Source organism: Bufo gargarizans, chromosome 5, assembly GCF_014858855.1.
Source record: "Bufo gargarizans isolate SCDJY-AF-19 chromosome 5, ASM1485885v1, whole genome shotgun sequence".
Lineage (NCBI taxonomy): Eukaryota > Metazoa > Chordata > Amphibia > Anura > Bufonidae > Bufo > Bufo gargarizans.
The window spans coordinates 482244281-482264016 of NC_058084.1; the positions used below are offsets into that span (position 1 = coordinate 482244281).

The following is a 19736-nucleotide window of genomic DNA, read 5'->3' on the forward strand; positions in this document are numbered from 1 at the left end:
CTTCTAGATCTGTTCTCTAAGTCATCTAGATGCAGTCTAAGCGAATATGTCTCTGTTTGCTGTTCCTTTAATTTTTTGGAAAGGAAGTTGGCATGAGAAGATAGAGAGTAGGTAGACTCCTCCACCTGTGACGATCTTTACTGCAGTCTATTGTTGGAAGAGACTTAATAAGATAATGAATGTTCTCTGGTTCAGAGGCTGCATCTTCTTCCTCTTCACTGTCAGACCGTTCTTCAGTATTAGAAACAATGTTTTTTCTTTCTTTCTGTTTTGACGATCTGTCTTGCTCCATTTGATGAGATCTTACCGGTTTTTGTGGGTCTGACGATTTTTGGGGAGTTTTAGGAACTTTTGTGACTTTTTCAAGCTGTTGCCCCTTAACCATTTTTGTTACATACACTGTGGCTGTATTTAGATGAACCACCGTAGCACTGAGGTCCGTATATATGGAGGTATGCCCACTCTGTGTGATCTACATTAGCTACATAACTGAGGAACAGCGCAAAGAAATATGCAGATTGTCAGATTTCACATAGTGGTGGGAAACATTTCAGGATATAGTTTCTCTGTGAAAATCAACGATTTTGACCAAGGAGTCAGCAGATATGTGCACTTTAAAGATGACTCTTTCAGAGCTTACAGGGGTAGGTCCGACTAGCTTCGCCCACCCCAGAGCTGAACTATGCTGGTGAAAATGATTGCCAGAAGAACAATAAAACGGTATATTGTGTAATCGGAAGCCCCCCCGTGTTAATTAGCGCATCAGCCCGGCACAATGAGCATTATATTGTGCTCCAGAGTTAAGAGCGGCCGCCGCTTAAGATTGTTGGATAGGCCGCGCTGATATTTCTATGTGGATCTCTTCCGGTACTTATATCTTTATTCCCGGCTGTGACAGGTGCAAATAATATGCTTTGTGGGGCCTTTAAGGCTTATGGTCGTGCCTGCCTTGTCCCCCTGCTCCAGCCGGGGGGGATCTGCGCTTCCGCCCGCTCACAGAGCCTGCGCTCCGGGGCTGATTATAACAGTGCGGTTGTCTTTTTGATTATATTAAAACAGCTCGATTAGGGGATCGATGGACTCTCAGAGTCTTATTTCTTGTTTTATAAGCTTGCGGCGTGCTTACCATGTCCCGGCTTGTTACTTTGGGCCGCTGCTCCAGCTGCTGTACAGGCCGCGATTTTTGATCGCAATTATTTTCAGCAAAAGTTATATTGATCTGTCTCAGAGGGTATTCCGGTTCTGGACATGTATTTTTTTATGGTGATTTGCTTGGATTTGGCTCCGTGAAGGCTCACTGAAGGCTAGGAGTGTGGAGAGCTCTTTCAGTGTGCGTCCTCTCAGCTCAGCGGCTACCTTTGCCCCCCCTGAAGTAGGTATGTCTTCTGTTGTTAACCAGGTGTTAATGAGCCGTATCTGGCCAGCTAAGTAATATATAGAATAATCCGGTAGGGCCATACCTCCCTCTACCTTTGGGCGTTTCAGTGTATGTTTAGCTCGGGATCTGCCCCAAATAAAGACCCGAGTCATGGAGTCTAATTCTATGAGCATTGATTTGGGTATGGGTGTTTCCGAGTGTTGAACAGCATAAAGAACCTTTGGGAGTATGAGCATTTTGACTAAGTTAAGGAGTCCTGCCGAGATGGGTAACGATTTCCAGTTTTTAAACTTGTTCCAAATGTGCTTGATTAATGGGCAAATATTAAGGGATAGAGCCTGAGAGTGTCGCTTACTGATTTGGATTCCTAGATATTTAAATGTGTCCACTACTTTCAGCTGGGCAACATGAGATGGGCCATTCCATTCGGCCCTGCCCAGTGGCATGTACACCGATTTTCCCCATTTAATTCTCAGACCTGAATAATCCCCAAATTTATGTATCAAAGCTACTGCACTGCTAAGAAACGAGTCAGGTGAAGATATAGGATCATATCATCAGCATATAGTCCTATAAGAACCTCCCTCTCTCCCATGGTCAGTCCAGTTATGTTATTACTGTTTCTCACCCTAATGGCCAAGGTTTCAATTGCCAAGGCAAAAAGGAGTGGGCAGCCCTGTCTCATTCCTCTGTGAAGGGGGAAACTTTCCGATAATTCTCCGTTGACCAGTAGCCTACTTACCGGGTTGCTATACAGGATGCTGACCCATCTGAGAAATTGAGGACAAAACCCAAAGCTTCGGAGGCAGCCAAACAAGTATGGCCATTCTATGGAGTCAAATGCTTTGGCTGCGTCCAGTGAGGCTAGCGCCCAGTCTGCATTCAGGGAATATCCCAGCTGCGTAACCACCTGTACCCTTCTTATGTATTCTGTGGTGGACTTCCCTGGCATAAAGCCTGTTTGGTCGTGATGGACCAATGATAGAATTACCCGGTTAAGGCGAGTTGCTAATATTCTTGTTAGGATTTTGTAATCCACATTTAGTAGTGCTATGGGTCTGTAAGAACCGCAGTCAAGGGGATCCTTGTCAGGTTTGAGTAAGAGTATTATGGTGGCTTCCCTAAATGATTCCGGTAGGTGTCCAGTCTCCAGAGCCGAATGAAAGGTGGCCAGTAGTTGGGGGGCTAACACCTCGTCATATCTGGTATATACTTCCTTGGGGATCACGTCTGGGCCCTGGGGACTTCCCATTATTGAGGTCTGCTATTAATTGCTGTATCTCCTCTAAACAAATAGGTTGGTCCAATTGGGCACTTTGTGATGTAGTGAGTTTAGGGAGAGAAATGCCTTCTGGGTATGTGGCTCTCTCCATTTCGGACACTGCTATATTGGATCAATATAGATTTTGATAGAAGTGTGTAAATGTGCTGATAATTGTTTCTCGAGTATTAAATTCCTGTCCCACGTGATTCCTAACTGCTAGGATTGCCGTAGAGGTCGAATCGTGTCAAATCAGCAAAGCCAGTAGCTTAGTAGATTGATTTCATAGTTCGAAAGCAGTCTGTTTAATAAAAAATAATTTCCTATCAGCTTTGTCTTTGAGTATCGCTAGGTATTGTCTTCCCGCCTGCAGCCACGCACTTCTGTTGGCCTCAGTCGGGTGACGAATATATTGCTGTTCCAGTGTGGTGCAGCTCCATTTCTGAGCATTTAGTGTCTTTTTTAATGTAGGATATGCTAGAATGTAGTGCCCCACGTAGAAACACTTTTTTTTTTTTTTAAATCAGATAGTTTTTTATTGGTATTTCAATATGTAAATATACATGACAAAATCAATTATATTTCATAAAATAAACTTACATTGACAACATGAATGATGTTTCACATGAGTATTGTTGTATTAAAAGGTGTTGGCATGAAATACAAAAATGACTACATTACTATTTGAACGCACATATGTCTGCCAAGGCTCCCATGACTTCTCATATTTGAGAAGACATCCTCTTTTTTGAAAAGCAGCCTTTTCATAGACAAGCATAGTATTAACTTTGCATTTAAATTCTCTAAATGTGGGAGGTGTAGCCTGTATCCAATGCTGAGCAATTAGTTTCCTAGCTACATATAGCAGGCGACCTATAGCCACTTTAAGCAATTGTTCGGTCCCCAAATCTGACACATATCCCAGAATGCACACTTTAGGATCCCGTGGTACACACACCGAATAAGCTTTCTGTACAGCAGCGATCACCTCGTCCCAATATGGATTCAAATCCGCACATTGCCAAAGCATGTGTCTCAAATCTGCTGGTTCTACACAACACCCAGGACATTTAGCGTCTAACCTAATACCTATTTTTTGTAAAAAAAAAAAACTAAACGGTGTCTTGTAGACTCTGTGAATGATGAATAATTGCGAGAGATTCCCACTTTCACTCAAGGAAGACCTAGGCACCGCTTCCAATGTGTGTGGGGTGTTTGATCTTTCACATACTGCTTATTATTATGTGACGGTGCTTCACTGTTGTTGCACCTTCTGGTCTTTGACAGAAGCTTGTAAAGGGGAGGAGAAGGTGGCTTTCTGTGGCCTGGGTGCTTTCCTATATCCACCAACATCTGAATGAATCTTGAGTGAGGAATTTTCTGTTCCGTAGAGCAGCGCGTTCCAACTAAAAAAAGCACCTTTAAATGTGAACTGTACCCACTTCACGATTGTGACCTGCGACGCACTAAAGGCTATTTTATATATTTATTTACCGCTTCCAATATGTCTGCCCATTGCTCATTTGAGATTTTTCCTATATCTTGTTCCCATTTGCGCATCCTGGTTAACGAGCGTGAATCCAAGTGTTTTTTAATCAGCCATCTGTATGTCGTAGACATCATCCCCCTTCTCACTCCTCCCATCACTATAAGGTGCAACGCTGTGTCTCGTTGTGACAGTACCTTTCTGAATCATAGTGGTACAAGCATGGCGCAGTTGTAGATATTGATAAAAGCTACGTCGTGAAATGCCATATTTCTCCTGAAAGCTGGTAAACGATTTGGGTCACCTTTTAGAAGGCAGAGTTTTCAATCTCATTACCCCTCTATCTTTCCATTCATCAAACCCTGTCAGCAATCCAAATTCAGTCAGGGCTGGATTACGCCAGAGTGGGGTATACTTGGTGATCTCAGTGACCCCTCTCAGTCGTTTTATTTTTCCCCCATACCAAGTACATTGTACGCCTTAAGGGAATTTACAACCTCCCTGATTTCACCTCCAACCCCTCCAATACCATCATTAAGTCCCTTCCTTTCAGGTGTGATTGAAAAATCTGACTAGTCATATCTAAGGACCCCAAGTCTAGCCATCCCTTGAAATGTTGACCTTGAGCCGCAAGGTAATATACCCAAGGGTTAGGAACTTCAAGACCGCCTTCAGTTTTATAGTGCTGCAGCGTCTCGAGTTTTATTCTGGCCTGCCCCTTACGCCATATTAACTCTCTAAAGATTGAATTGATTCTGTCAAACCTGTCCATCGGGAGCCAGATCGGGGCATTATGAAGAATATATAGATGTTGTGGCATTATTATCATTTTGAGAAGGTTTGTCCTGCCCACCACTGATAGATATAACTTATACCAGGCTTTACATTTTTTGAGAAATTTAGCTAAAAGTGGGGTAAGATTTAATTCCTCGAAGTCTTTGATTCTGGGGGAAATATTAATACCTAAATATATAAACTCCTCTACACATGGGATATTTTTGTCACATATCACTTGTGATTTTGGTTGACCATCTATAAGCATTAGTGCCGATTTATGCCAATTAATTGTCAGACCAGACAATTGACCAAATCTGCCAATGAGAGACATCACCGCAAGAACTTAGATGTATCACCCAGAAACAACAGTGTCGCCTGAATACATCGCTACTTTATTTTGTAGTGTGCCGTAGCAAAACCCCGAATCTCAGAGAATCTACGTACCGCAGCTGCTAATGGTTCTATCGCCAATGCGAAAAACAACGGCGGCAGTGGACATCCCTGTCGAGTAACGCGCTGCAGTTGAAGTCTTTCAGATATCCCCCTCCCCCGTTTGCCTTCGGACTAGAATATAAAACTTTTACCCATGAGATAAATCTTTGCCCAAACCACATGTAATTAAGCGTGCACCACAGAAATTGCCATTCCACGCCATCAAAGGCCTTGGCTGCATCCAAAGAGAAGATGGCCCTGCCCCCCATATTATCTGATGAGAAATGTAAACTAGCGAAGACCATGCGAAAATTAATAGCAGTTGACTTCTGGGGCATAAAATCTGGCTGGTCTGGATTAATAATGGATAGTATCACTTTAGACAAACGTGCGGCCACGGCCTTTGCCAGGATCTTGACATGCGTGGATAGCAAAGAAATGGGTCTGTAAGATTCTGTTAATCTCGGATCCTTCCCAGACTTGGGCAAAACTACAATCAGAGCTTCTTGCATGGATGCCGGTAGACAGCCCATTTCCAAGGAATAGTTAAATACCTTCAACAATTCCGGCAATAAAATTTCTGAGCATTTTTTGTATATTTCAACAGGTAATCCATCTAACCCTGGAGCCTTATCATTAGCCATTGTTCTCACTGCTTCCTCTAGCTCCTCCAATTTTAATGGGGCATCTAAAAGAGAACATGCCTCAGATGACAATCGCAGGATATCAGTCTCTCGCAAAAATTCTACAATATCTGAATTGGAGCATGACGTTTGTGACAAATATAGGGATGAATAAAAATTTCCCAGGATTCCCAATATGCTACCAGTGTCCTGTCTAATTTGTCCCACGAGTCTTTTAACCCTGTAATACATGCACCTTGATGAGCCTTAGATGCCCCACTTTCTCCCCCTCTTCAAAGAACTTGTTTATAAAAGAGACGTTTCCTCTCTGCTACCTGCAATAAATGACATTGCAGAGCTTCCTGTGCACCACGCATTCTAGCGCCATTTTCTACGGTTGGAGTTTGAGTAAAAGCTGCTTCCGCTATTTGCATTTCAGCATGTACTCGGGCGTCCATTTCCCTAGACTTAAATTTAATCCTACTAATGGATTTAATTCAAATCCCTCTCTAGTAAGCTTTCGCGGCCTCCCATCCTGAATTGATAGAGACCGTATTTCGTTTTAGTTAAAAATATTTATAGGCCTTCAATCCTGAATGGATAGAGGCCGAATTTCGGTTTAGGTAAAAATATTCAGTCAGTGCAGTTTTCACCTCCTCCATCTCTCCCATTAGTGTCAGCCAAAATGCGTTAAGACGCCATACTCTAGGCGCCGGTCTGGCATTCTCGGACATGTCCAATTTAATACATAGTGGCGAATGATCTGACAGTGTTCTAGCTAAATATTCAGACTTGTTCACTAGCGGGTACATGTGTGAGTTTAACCCTGAATCTATCCTAGAAAGAGACATATACGTGGATGAACAGCAGGAATATTTTTTTCTCCCTTCATACAACCATAAATCCCACCTCCCTTAACAGTCTACCAAAGGGGGTATCAACTCCAGTTTCCACTCCCGTCGTCATCCTACATTTATCCAGGGACGTATTCACTACATTATTAAAATCCCCAATATTCAAACACGGGATATCCGAATATTCCGCCATAAACTCCAGCACCAGTCTCAGAGGTGTTGAGGTGTATGGCGGAGGAATATATATTGTCACCAGCACCATTCTTAGTCCATTGAGTAGACAGGAAACACATACGAACCGACCCTCTGAGTCCACCGATTCCCTCAGGCATTCAAAACGCACATTTTTAATAATCAGTATGCTAGCTCCCCGGGATTGTGCAGAGAAGACCGAGTGCACAGATTAACCAATCCAAGATTTCTGAAGCATCTGCACTCTCTATTTGGTCATATGTGTCTCCTGTAGACAACAGATAGCTGGCTGGTATCGCATTAAATATTGAAAAATGCTGTCTCCGGTTACCTCCGCCATTCCAACTAATCACCTTGGTCACTGGCGCCACTGCATATTTTAAGTTTATATAAAGGTCTGCCACATAACCATACCTGCCTCCTACTGTAGCGCATCACCATCCTTACTAGCAAGTCAATACCGGAAAGTGCCCACCATCCACAACCCCCCTTTTTCTGCAACATACTCCAGTCCAGATCATTGGCGATTAATGGACTCGCCCCAGAGTGCAGATAACCTGTACTACTCATGCTCCTATATTAGGACGTCCCCGACAATGTGCTCAAGTAGTCCATAGTTAGTACCCTTCAGGAAATTTTAGTCCCCGACTGAAGGGTTATTTGAGATCCACACCACCGTTTACTGCTTCAAGTGTCCAGACTCTGGTTCCTAAGCTGCCGTTCATTCTTGTCTAGCCATTACAGTGCTGAATCCGTGTCTTCAAAGAACGATGTAGATCCTAAGGCTACCACCCGCAGCTTGGCTGGAAACATCATAGAATATCGTACTTGTAATCCACTAAGTCGTCTTTTTATATCCACAAAGCAAGCTCTTTTCTTCTGTACTTCGGATGAATAGAGATCTTTGTCCCGTTGATTATAAGCTCCGGATGGTCCCGGGACTGCTTTAGTATAGTGTCTCTGTCCTTATAATGTAATATTTTTGCAAGATCAAACGAGGTGGGCGACCATGTGGTAAAGGTCTTGTGGGAACACTGTGAGCTCACTCAATTGCATACAGAGAGGAGAGGCCTTTATCTTTAATCTTGTCGGCTAACCATTTTTCAATCATTTCTGTGGCATTTAAGCCTTCTGCTTTTTATGTCACCCTAATCAGCCGTGACCGGTTTTCTAGATCGTCTGTTTTAGCATAACTTTTGTGGTAACTTTGGCTGCCTTTTGCAGTGGTTTAGTGCCCTCCTCTAATTCTGACACCCTGCGCTCTACTTTAGTAGTACGTTCCGCAACTTTATGGAGGTCAAGACGTATTATAACATGATCCTCCTTAAGGCTCCCAAATTGAATGTTTAGGCTCTTGAGGGTGGGATTACAGCTTGCTATGGCTGCCATTATATCTTTTAATGTAGGCTCTGCAACCTCCTGTAGGCCCCTGCCCTCGTAGAAACGCCTTTAATGTGTCCCACACAAGAGCGGTGTTGAATTCATTTTCATGCGTTTTTTGGAAGTCCTGTAGTTGATATGAGATTCCATCTGTTGAGCCCATGAGGGTCAGCCAGAACAGATGTATGTTCATTCTGTACATTATTGAGGGAACACTACGTATAAGTGTGCCTAGTATTGGCGAATGATCTGATATTCCCCGGGGCAGGTATGTAATGGAACGAAGGTTTAACAATACTAGATCATTGACTAGCATATGATCTATCCTAGTTAAGGAGATGTGACTGCTACTGTGGCAGGAATATACTCTAGACCTGGGATATTTAGATCTCCAGAGAACGTGCCACCGGAATTCTGTTAAGAATCTGTTAAGCTGCGAGGGGCTCCCTGTATTTGATGGGCCTGCCACGTCTAAAAGTCGATCCAGCGAAGGATCCAACATCATATTTAAGTCTCCCATGCCAATTACTTTGGCATGTGGGTAAGCGGTGACAAAAGAGCCGTGAGGTGTAAAATCTGTATGGAACCAGAGGGAGGGTTATAGACGCCTAGTAAAACATACTGTACATTGTCAATACGAGTGTGAACAAAGACATATCTGCCTTCTGTATCAATGACCAGGTCTTTTGCCTCCTATGTTAATTGTTTGTGTACTAGCAGGGACAGCCCCCTTGAAGAGGAGGAATGGTAGGAGTGCGCGGTCCACTGTACCCAAGGCTTCTTTAAGGCTATAGCTGTATTAGGAGTAAGATGTGTCACTTGGAGACAGTATTTGTGGGCTGGAATTTCTATAAACTCATCCGGTGTACGGCCCTCTGCTCTTTCAGGCAATCCGATAATTCTTATATCTTTTCTACAGAGTCTGTTCTCCAGGTCATCTGCTTTCTGTTTTAGTGTTAAGCTCGGATATGGATCTAGGAAGAAAGGCCGTGGCATCTTCTATGCGTGATATGCGTTCTTCAGTGTGTTGGACCCTGGAGGCCTAGCTCAATCTTGACTTCATCCAATTTCCCTGTAAGAGAAGTCTTGCATGCAGTGATGGCTTCTAGGACTTGTGCTGTTACTTGCTTAAGGGTGGGTTCATCGGAGTTTCCTCAGGGTCTGTTGCAGGGGCTGCAGTATCTAAAGTAGTGCTAGCCCTAGTATGCATATTTCGCTGCAGTAAAGGAGACCCCGACGTTTCATCTGGTTGTCTTGCAAATTCTCTCAATTTATCTGCAACACTTTGTGCTTTTTGGTGCCCCATTTATTATTTTGATTTAGGGGTTATTATATCTTAGGCTAGGCTGTTATCAGCACTTATATATCTTAGGCCTCTTGCACACGATTGTATGGCTTTTTCAGTATTTTGCGGTCCGCAAAAAAAGATCCACAAAAATACGGATGGCGTCCGTGTGCATTCAGTTTTTTGTGGAACGGAAAAGCTGGCCCCTGATACAACAGTAATATTCCTTGTCAGTTATGCGGACAATAATAGGACATTTTCTATCTTTGAAAGGAACATAAAAACGGAAACGAAAGGCATATGGAGTGCCTTCCGTTATTTTTTGCAGATCCATTGAAATTAATGGTTCATGTGCAAGAGGCCTTAATGTGCTTTCTTGGGGCTAAGGTGCCTGCCAGAGCAGTGTGCAGGAATTATCTTTGGATTTGTCTTGCACTCTTACAGTAGAATTAGAGTTCCAGCAATTGGGTTAGAGGACTTAGTTGCACCTTTATCTTTATGAGGCTCTTAAGTCTCCTCTGAGCTTGAAGACTGCGTTGCTCAGGGCCCCCTCTCCCTTCCTGGTGCTGCCAAGGAGCCAGCAAGATGGCCGACTGGTGGGAAAACTGGCGGGGGCACGCAGTTCCAACTGTACCCCGTCTTTCTTTCTCTCCCCTTCTCTCTGCCAGCTCCGGATCCTTTCCCCGTGCCTCTCCACTCGTTAACAGCACAACTGCACTGAATATGTCTGCTCTTCAGCCCACTCCCCGAGCGCGCGTGCTTCTGGTGCTAGCGCCGCTCCCTCCGGACCTCTATAAGGTGAGTCTCATGTGCGGTAGCTTCTTTACAGTATTAGGGCACCTCCAGGGGATCTGCTGTGCTGGTAATGGCGGGTGATTATCAGGATTTACCCTGTAGTGCTGCGCCGGCCTCGGAGCTCTGGTCAAACACGTTCAGCCATCTTGGCTGCTGGCCACCTTTATGGCTTATTTTACAGTAAGGATTTAGAATTGCTTGTTCCCTGTGTGATTTCTCTGATGTTGAACAAGAGATGATTTCCGAGTAAAACATTTGCCACATTCAGAACATGAATATGGCTTCTCTCCTGTGTGACTCCTCTGATGGGTCTTAAGATGTGATTTCTGAGTAAAACATTTACCACATTCTGAACATGAATATGGCTTCTCTCCTGTGTGACTTCTCTGATGGCCCTCAAGAGATGATTTCTTAGTGAAAGATTTACCACATTCTGAACATGAATATGGTTTCTCCCCTGTGTGAATTCTCTGATGGCTCTCAAGAACTGATTTCTGAGTAAAACATTTGCCACATTCTGAACATGAATATGGCTTCTCTCCTGTGTGAGTTCTCTGATGTCTCTCAAGAATTGATTTCTGAGTAAAACATTTGCCACATTTTAAACATGAATACGGCATCTCTCCTGTGTGAATTCTCTGATGGCCCTCAAGAGATGATTTCTTAGTAAAACATTTACCACATTCTGAACATGAATATGGCGTCTCTCCTGTGTGAATTCTCTGATGGTCTTCAAGAGATGATTTCTTTGTAAAACATTTTCCACAGTCTGAACATGAAAACGGCGTCTCTCCTGTGTGATGTCTTTGATGTTGAAGAAGGCCTGATTTCCAAGTAAAACATTTGCCACATTCTGAGCATGAATACGGCTTTTTATGAGCTCTTTGGGTTTCAGAACCTCTTCTGCGAGTTTCATTCTGAGTAAGAGTATGTGATGAATTAGAAGATTGGACTTGTTTTAAAGGATGAGATGATAGATTTTTGCTGTGTAGGTCTGAGGGTACATCTGGGATAATGGCACACTCTTCATATGTATCTGATAGGACACCTGGATCATCTGCATTATAATATGTAGATATGAGATGTTTCTCCAAACGCCCAGTACAGTCATCTACCAAGAACAAAACATTTTTTAAATTATTTTTAATATAATCTTTTACAAATTGAAGGCAGCTATCAAAATTCATAACTGACAAGAGGGCTGTCCAATTGTCATGTGATCCCACACCTAAAAGCAGAATGGCCAAAAGTACATAGAAGGGTCAGGCAAGAAGAACAGAGCTGTTACAACAGGCAAGAGTCAGGCAATCATATGCACAGGTTTCTCACATCCTGGAGATCAATCATCTAACACAGGGATGCTCAATCTGCGGCCCTCCAGCTGTTGCAAAGCTACAACTCCCAGTATGCCCTAATAGCTGTAAGCTGTCCAGGCATGCTGGGAGTTGTAGTTTTGCAACAGTTGAATGGCCGCAAGTTGGGCATCTGTGATCTAACAGAATACTGCGAAAAATATTCTTTGCCCGGCATCAGGAGGAGGAGGAGACGCTGCCCCCGTCCATGAACAGCATACAACAATTGATGGCAATGTTACAGCAGAAGGAATGAGAAGGGGCCAAGTCCATAACCAATACTGATGCTGTGATGTGGGACCAGTTTGGGTTAAATCTCATAAATCAACCATGGCAAAGGAACCGGTGTGAGAAACTCATAGTTACATTGCCTTAAGAGAGGACACAGGTTTATCAAGTTTAATCTATTTTGATCAAATCAAGTGAGAACCTGAACGGACTATACACCAGTTGTTGAAGGCAGAAATAACCTTAGGAAAGAAGAAGCAAGGCAACTGAAAAATGATGATTACACTTACCGGTAATCGGATTTTCCAGACCCCACGACAGAACCACAGAGAGAAGATCCGCCCCAAGGGACAGGAAACCTGCAGAATAAAAAGGTGGAGCCTCTCTCCAACCTCAGTGGTTTACAGAGCATGAGAGGGACTCCGACCCAGGTTAGTTCATCTAATTATGTATGTATATAAATATCTGGAAAATCCAATTACCGGTAAGTGTAATCATCATTTTTCCCTTCCCCCACGGCAGCACCACAGAGAGGAATTACACAGGAGAATACCCCTTCCTTAAGGGGGGAGGGGGGGGGGGAACCACTTGCAGACCTTCTTACCGACAGAAGAACAGAGGCAGAATTTAGCTGAAGCCGATAGAGACAGTAAGGTAGAAGGAGAAGACCACGTGGCAGCCTAACAGGTTTGCACAATAGAAACATTAGCCCTCCCCTCCCCCCGCAGTATTATAATCATTGGTGGCGCAGGAACCCTGAACAGGATGGTGATCGATGGTGTGACATCACCTCTCAGGATCGCCTCCTATTGCTTGGCTCGGCGGGCGGGAGGTTCAAATCATCGCAGATGGGGTGCTGGCTGGATCCTGATCTCTTCACAGATGGGAGGGGGCTGGCTCTGAGACACGTGCAGCGCTCCTCTCTCCTCGGGTTCCAGGACACAAAAGGAGGAAGAGAGGAGCGCTGCACCTGTCTCAAAGCCAGCCCCCTCCCATCTGTGAAGAGATCAGGATCCAGCCAGCACCCCATCTGTGCCCCAGCACCCCCAGGTATTTAGGGAAAAGATACGGACAAGTTAGATTAGGCAGGGATATTTAGGGAAAGTTAGTTGAAGAAAAAAATAAAACCAGTTACTGATTGCATCACCCTAAATCGGGTGTCTGGGGTCCACAGCACAGCTGTGTGACCCTAGACACCCTAGGGGTGCTGCAGCTTGCCCCCCTCCTCCCCCCAGAAATTTTTTGTTTTTTGTGCGTACGCTGACTGTGGCCGGCACTCTTAGCGTCCAACCACTGTTAGCGCATCGCACACCCCACCGCTGATCAACTTCGGACAGTTGATCAGCGATTTTGAATTTGATTTTTTTTCCTCTCACATTTTTTGCCCTTTTTTTTAGTCTTTTTTTTTTTGCCCCAACACACACGCACACTGAATAAAGATTTAAACGCAGACACACACTCCCCTATGGCCCGCCGGATGTTCTCGGCTGAGGAGGCATACGCCCAGCTTGCCTCAGACTCCGAGAGTCCCAGCGAGGACGAAGATGACCCCACTTTCCTTTTGTCATCCGCGTCCTACTCATTATCTAGCAATGATGATGAGCTTCTAAGGCGGCGGAGACGCCGCCAGGCGGAGCAAGGGGACCGCCATGCTAGGGAGCTAGGGACCCTGTGGCCCACCCTAGTACAAGCTGCTCTGGGGCTCGTACTAGTTTTCCGGGCCACCAGTTAAATCCACCGGAGCCCCCTGTCTGGTGTACCACAGAGCGTTTTGAGCCAGTGATTCCTGATTTTGTAGGCCAATCAGGCATCCAGATTTCCACAGTACAATTAGTCTTTTTTTCAGTGACCACTTTGTAAATCTAATGGTGGAGCAGACGAATCTGTACGCCCAACAGTTTGTTGCTCAACACCCGGGCTCCTTTTTGGCTAGGGCCGGTGGCTGGACCCCGGTCAGTGCAGCCAAGATGAGGACATTTTGGGGCCTCGTGCTGCACATGGGCCTAGTCAAGAAACCTAGTGTCAGGCATTACTGGAGTGGGGACGTCCTCTACCAGACCCCACTTTACACTACGGCCATGACATGCTCACGGTTTGAGGCCATCCGGAAATGTACTGCATTATGCAGATAATGCAGCATGTCCCCCCAAGGTGATCCTGCCTATGACAGTCTGTATAAGATACGGCCGGTCATCGATCACTTTGGGGCCAAATTTGCGCAGGCCTATGTACCTGGAATGGAGGTCGCGGTTGATGAGTCTCTCATTGCTTTCAAGGGGAGACTCATTTTCCGCCAGTATGTTCCCTCCAAGCGGGCGAGGTATGGCGTGAAGCTGTACAAACTTTGTGAGAGTACCTCAGGGTACACTTACAAGTTTCGTGTGTACGAGCGGCGAGATTCCCATAATCAACCCCCAGAATGTCCCCCTGGGTGTTAGCGGGAAACTTGCGTGGGACCTTATGCACCCACTGCTAGATAAGGGTTACCACCTGCAAGTGGATAACTTTTATACTAGTATCCCCTTGTTCCAGTCCCTCTCCGCCAGATCCACGTCCGTGGGACCGTGGGGAAAAATCAACACGGCCTCCCTACCTACCCCCTCCAGGTACCTATCTCCAGGGGTGAGACCCGTGCCCTTACCAGTGGAAACCTGTTGCTGGTCAGATATAAGGATAAGAGGGATGTCCTTGTACTGTCCACAATTCATGGTAACGGCATCACCCCTGTCCCTGTGCGAGGTACCGCGGCAACGGTCCTCAAGCCCGATTATATCGTCGACTGCAATCGGTATATGGGAGGAGTTGATCTCTCAGATCAAGTCCTCAAGCCATATAACGCCATGCGCAAAACCCGGGCATGGTACAAAAAAGTTGCGGTCTACTTGGTACAGTTTGCCATGTACAACTCTTTTGTGCTGTCCCGGAGCGCTGGCAGCACAGGGACATTCCTCCAGTGCTATGAGGCAGTCCTCAAGGCCCTGATCTTTTCTGACCGGGAGTTTCCCTTCCCCAATTTAGCCACTGACAATTGGATAAAAAAAAATATGGTTCTCAGACTTGAGGACACTAAAACGATTTTTTTTTATCTGTAATAATCTGCTCTATAAAAATACCCACCCAACCCCTCAGATGAACACGGTAAAAAAATAAAAAATGCAAAAAAAAGGTATTTTTTTTTTGCTCACCTTACATCACTAAAACTGTAATAGCAAGCGATCAAAAAGTCATATGGCTAAAAACTAAAAAAAAAAAAATATATGACTTAGACTATGGAGATACTAAAATGTTTTTTTTTTGTTTATAAAAAGATAATATAGTGTAAAACATTAATAAATAAAAAAAAGTAGACATTAGGTATCGCAGCGTCCGTAACAATCTGCTCTATAAAAATCCCCCCCCCCCTCAGATGAACACGGTCAAAAAAATAAAATAAAAACGGTGCCAAAAAAGCAATTTTTGGGCAACTTTTCCATTTCAATCAGTTTCTTTCCAATAACAAAGTAAGGGTTAACAGCCAAACAAAACGTAATATTTATTACCCTCAAACTGCAGTTTACAGAAACACCCCATATGTGGTTGTAAACTGCTGTACGGGCACAGGGCAGGGCGCAGAAGGAAAGGAACGCCGTATGGTTTCTGGAAGGCAGATTTTGATGGCACCATGTACCATTTGAAGCCCCCCTGATGCCCCCCTAGAGTAAAAACTCCATAAAAGCGACCCCATCTAAGAAACTACACCCCTCAAGGTATTCAAAACTGATTTTACAAACGTTGTTAACCCTTTAGGTGTTCCACAAGAATTATTGGTATCGAGTATTGCAATACTTTTTTATGGTATCGAAATGGAATAAAAAATTTGGTATCGCAACAACTCTAATCTATACATCGTTATGTATTGAGCAATGACTCAACTTGATGTACTCAGCACTTTTTTTACTCTGATGTACTCAGCATTTTATTATTTTTCATATTTATAGTAGGGTATCTAATAGACCCACCTTAGGGCACATTATTTAGGTGCCTTGCATATCTGTCTTCAGGGCCATCCGAGGGCTTGTAAGAGGTTCCCGAATATGGGATCGCCCTCATCAGGGCGGCCATTCCGTTCTATAGGAAGGGATCAATAGCATAGGGTGAGAATCAGGGAAAGGTCCCCCATCAGACCATCACCATCCTGCCTAGAAATCTGCCCTATCCCGTATTGTGGAATACGAATGACTGCTGAGTTTACACAGCCTTTCTTTTGATTTAAAGGGAACCTGTCACCAGGATTTTGTGTACAGAGCTGAGGACATGGGCTGCTAGATGGCCGCTAGCATATCCACAATGACCAGTCCCCATAGCTCTGTGTGCTTTTATTGTGTTAAAAAAAACAATTTGATACATATGCAAATTACCCTGAGATGAGTCCTGTCCCTGAGAGGAGCCCAGCACCGCCCCGCGTCCTCCGAATCTCCTCCTTGCTCCCTGACCTTAGAAAGCCAGAGCACCGTAATCTCGCAATGCGTATGATGAGATGCAGGTCACAGTAGTGAGGCAGCACTACATATAGGAGAATACAGCACCACATAGCTCTCACATCCAGGGACATCTTCTGGGGGACAAGGTGACTAAAAATGGCGAATTGCACGTTTTTTAGTTACGGCCTTCACTGAGTGGAAATATTTAAAAATCCTTTAACAGCTCACACTTTTGGGGACGTGGCGATATGTCATATGTTTATTCTTTATTGTTTGTAAATTTTATATGTAAAATTGGGAAAGGGGGCGATTTAAACTTGTAATATTTTTTTTATTTTTTTACTTTTTATTTATCAACAATTTCTTCCCTTAGGGACTAGAACCTGGATCTTTTCATCCCTTGTCCTATTCACCCTAATAGAGCTATATGAGGGTAATTAGGACTTCACACTCTCCCTGCTGCCCTGTGCATAGTGCACAGAGCAGCAGGGAGATTACCATGGCAGCCAGGGCTTCAGTAGCATCCTGGCTGCCATGGTAACGATCTGAGCTCCAGCAGTGTAATCTGCCACTGCCACCAATGGAGGGGATGGGACCATGTGGCCACCATATAACAATTGGGGGGGGGGGCTTGTGGCCAGTGATAATAGGGGGGGGCGAGGGGGCTTTGGGAGAGCGCACTGCACCACCAATGAATGTAATTAAAGAGGACCTTTCATGGGTCCAAATAATATGAACTAAGTAGCAAGCTACATAGAGCGGCGCCCAGGGATCTAAGTGCACTTACTATTAAAAAACCTCCCTCGCTCTGAGCTGCGATTAGACAGCGATGCTGTCATGGAGACGGAGAGACACTGGCGTCTCCTCCTCCTTGCTCTGAATGTTGAAAATACCGGGGGCCACAGCGGGTGAACGGAGCGGCGCCCAGGAATAATAGTAAGTGCACTTAGATCCCTGGGCACCGCTCTATGTAGCCTGCTACTTAGTTCATATTCTTTGGACCCATGAAACGTCCTCCTTAACTCATTTATACAAGTGTCGGCAGCGGTATACCAGACCCGGCCTCAAAAACAGGGCATGCGATCTGTGGCAATTAACCCCTCAGATGTGGCACCGGAGGGGTTAATTGCCACGGATCGCATGCCCTGTTATTGAGACCGGGTGCCGGGTCTGTGATTGTCACCGCCAGATCTCTGAGAAGTTCTGATAGACTTTCTTCAGTACCTCCTGCATGATCTTCTTTTGTTTTGCTTTGACATCTCTCCTCCCTGTCCCAGCTGTCATCTTTTAGCAGTGATTGCCTCCCTTTGTGGTTTATATTACTTCCTGGATTGTGTTCTCTGCTTGAAGTTGCTACAGCTGGTTCTTGAGATAAGTCTATTTCTGTATTTGTTGTTTTCCTGTTGGCTTGATTTTAGGTGACCCTGACTCCCTCTGTGTTAAGTGCAGGGAGCTGGTGGTCGTGTCCCCTCACTATTCTAGGGTTTGCAGGTGTCACTCAGTCTAGGTACGTGGACATGCAACTTTCTATCATTGAGATCTTTGCATGGGCTGAGAAGACAGGGAGAGCTTCAGGGCTTTAATAGGGCTCACCCTTTTGTTCCTTAGTTTCGGATCAAGCCTGTCGGATCCTTATTTGTAACTTCTTGTTTTCTGCTACAGTGATACCGTGACAGTGATACCGCTGCCGACACTTGTATTAATATGTTTTACATTCATTGGTGGTGCAGTGGCCACAACTCCTCCCCATCTCCCCATTGGTGGTAGTGGCGGCCGCGTCACAGTGGAGAGGGAGGGACTCCCTCCTTCTCCACTGTGCGAGTGAAGAGAACATAGGCTGCGCAGGAGCGCGGTGGTACAGTTGCAAATGGCGACAAGACTAAAAAGTCTTGTCGCCATCTGTAAATTTTAAGGCGCACTGGCGGCCGTTTTGGTCACCATCTTGAGCCCTGTCAAGGCAGCCAGCTAGACAGGCACAGGCTCAAGGCAGCCAGCTATAAACATAGAAAACATAGAATATGTCGGCAGATAAGAACCATTTGGCCCATCTAGTCTGCCCAATATACTGAATACTATGAATAGCCCCTGGCCCTATCTTATATGAAGGATGGCCTTATGCCTATCCCATGCATGCTTAAACTCCTCCACTGTATTTACAGCTACCACTTCTAGACAGGCACAGGCTCAGGAAGAGACGTTCAGGAAAGAAGCCAAGAGGCAGGCAGACAACCGGGCCCCAAAGCCAAGAGGCAGGCAGACAACCGGGCCCCAAAGCCAAGAGGCAGGCAGACAACCGGGCCCCAAAGCCAAGAGGCAGGCAGACAACCGGGCCCCAAAGCCAAGAGGCAGGCAGACAACCGGGCCCCAAAGCCAAGAGGCAGGCAGACAACCGGGCCCCAAAGCCAAGAGGCAGGCAGACAACCGGGCCCCAAAGCCATGAGGCAGGCAGACAACCGGGCCCCAAAGCCATGAGGCAGGCAGACAGGCCCTAAAGCCATGAGGCAGGCAGACAGGCCCTAAAGCCATGAGGCAGACAACCCAAATATTTGCGGTGTAACTTAAGTAGTCATTATAAGGAGTACCTTCTTTCACAGCCATGGGAGCTCCATGATCTAGGCTCCTTCTTCCTCGTCTGAGGCGCATGCACCGGAATACATGTTCCCATGAGGCAGACCCTCCATGGATCCGTGCTTCATGCAGTGGAATGCAATACCCCTATGGGCTGCTTCCTCTTACCCATGGATCTGGGCTTATAATGTCACGTGGCCTTATTCCACTGAGGGGCCCACACACCTGCCGCAAGAACCGGACAGAGGGCCCAGACCCTCCCCAGTTTCTAGGGTCCTGTCAGCCCAAAAATATGGCGTAATAGACCCCGGCAGGTATTGCTACATAGCCCTCCAGAACATTTCTGGGATCTCCTAGGCCAGCGGTACCTGAAAGGAAAACTGCAGGTCTCCCGCTCCAGGGACAGGAAACCACTGAGGTTGGAGAGAGGCTCCACCTCTTTATTCTGCAGGTTTCCTGTACCTGGGGTCTCTGTTGTACTGTCGTGAAGGAAGGGAAAAATTAAATAATTGACTCTAGCATTATAACAATAAAGTCATTGTATGCAACAGAGGTGTCAGGAGGGCCAGGAAACCTACCCCCTATTAGAGGTATGGCAGCCCAATCCTCACAACTTCCTGTATGGACGACACATATGTTGACATCTTACATATTCCTGATTTGGA

The 19736-nt window shown here is 45.3% G+C and overlaps 3 protein-coding genes across 5 annotated transcripts in view; all 3 read right to left on the bottom strand.

Moving 5' to 3' along the window:
- Window positions 1-19736, bottom strand: part of LOC122939174 (gastrula zinc finger protein XlCGF71.1-like) — a 172672-nt gene that overhangs the window by 85503 nt on the left and 67433 nt on the right. The gene's annotated exons all lie outside the window — the stretch shown is intronic.
- Window positions 1-19736, bottom strand: part of LOC122939182 (gastrula zinc finger protein XlCGF66.1-like) — a 66338-nt gene that overhangs the window by 23473 nt on the left and 23129 nt on the right. The gene's annotated exons all lie outside the window — the stretch shown is intronic.
- On the bottom strand, window positions 4837-19146 carry LOC122939179 (gastrula zinc finger protein XlCGF17.1-like). 2 transcript variants are annotated; one of them, XM_044295201.1, is made up of 2 exons: window positions 19086-19146; window positions 4837-11574 (listed from the first exon to the last, which is right to left on the bottom strand). In XM_044295201.1, the coding sequence occupies exons 1-2, from the start codon at window positions 19144-19146 to the stop codon at window positions 10652-10654; spliced, it is 984 nt and encodes a 327-aa protein (XP_044151136.1). In that variant the 3' UTR covers window positions 4837-10651. The 2 variants fall into 2 exon arrangements, 1 of the variants encoding a protein (XP_044151136.1); XR_006390096.1 differs by lacking the exon at window positions 19086-19146 and adding an exon at window positions 12334-12910 and having other exon boundaries at window positions 11436-11574.

What these genes read in the sequence shown, in the direction of transcription:
- LOC122939179 (XM_044295201.1), bottom strand. Translation starts at nt 19,146, where the DNA reads ATGCGCCTCAGACGAGGAAGAAGGAGCCTAGATCATGGAGCTCCCATG. An exon ending in TCCCATGGCTGTGAAAGAAG is followed by an intron (nt 11,575 to 19,085) that starts GTACTCCTTATA and finishes TGTTCTTGGTAG; the next exon opens with ATGACTGTACTGGGCGTTTG.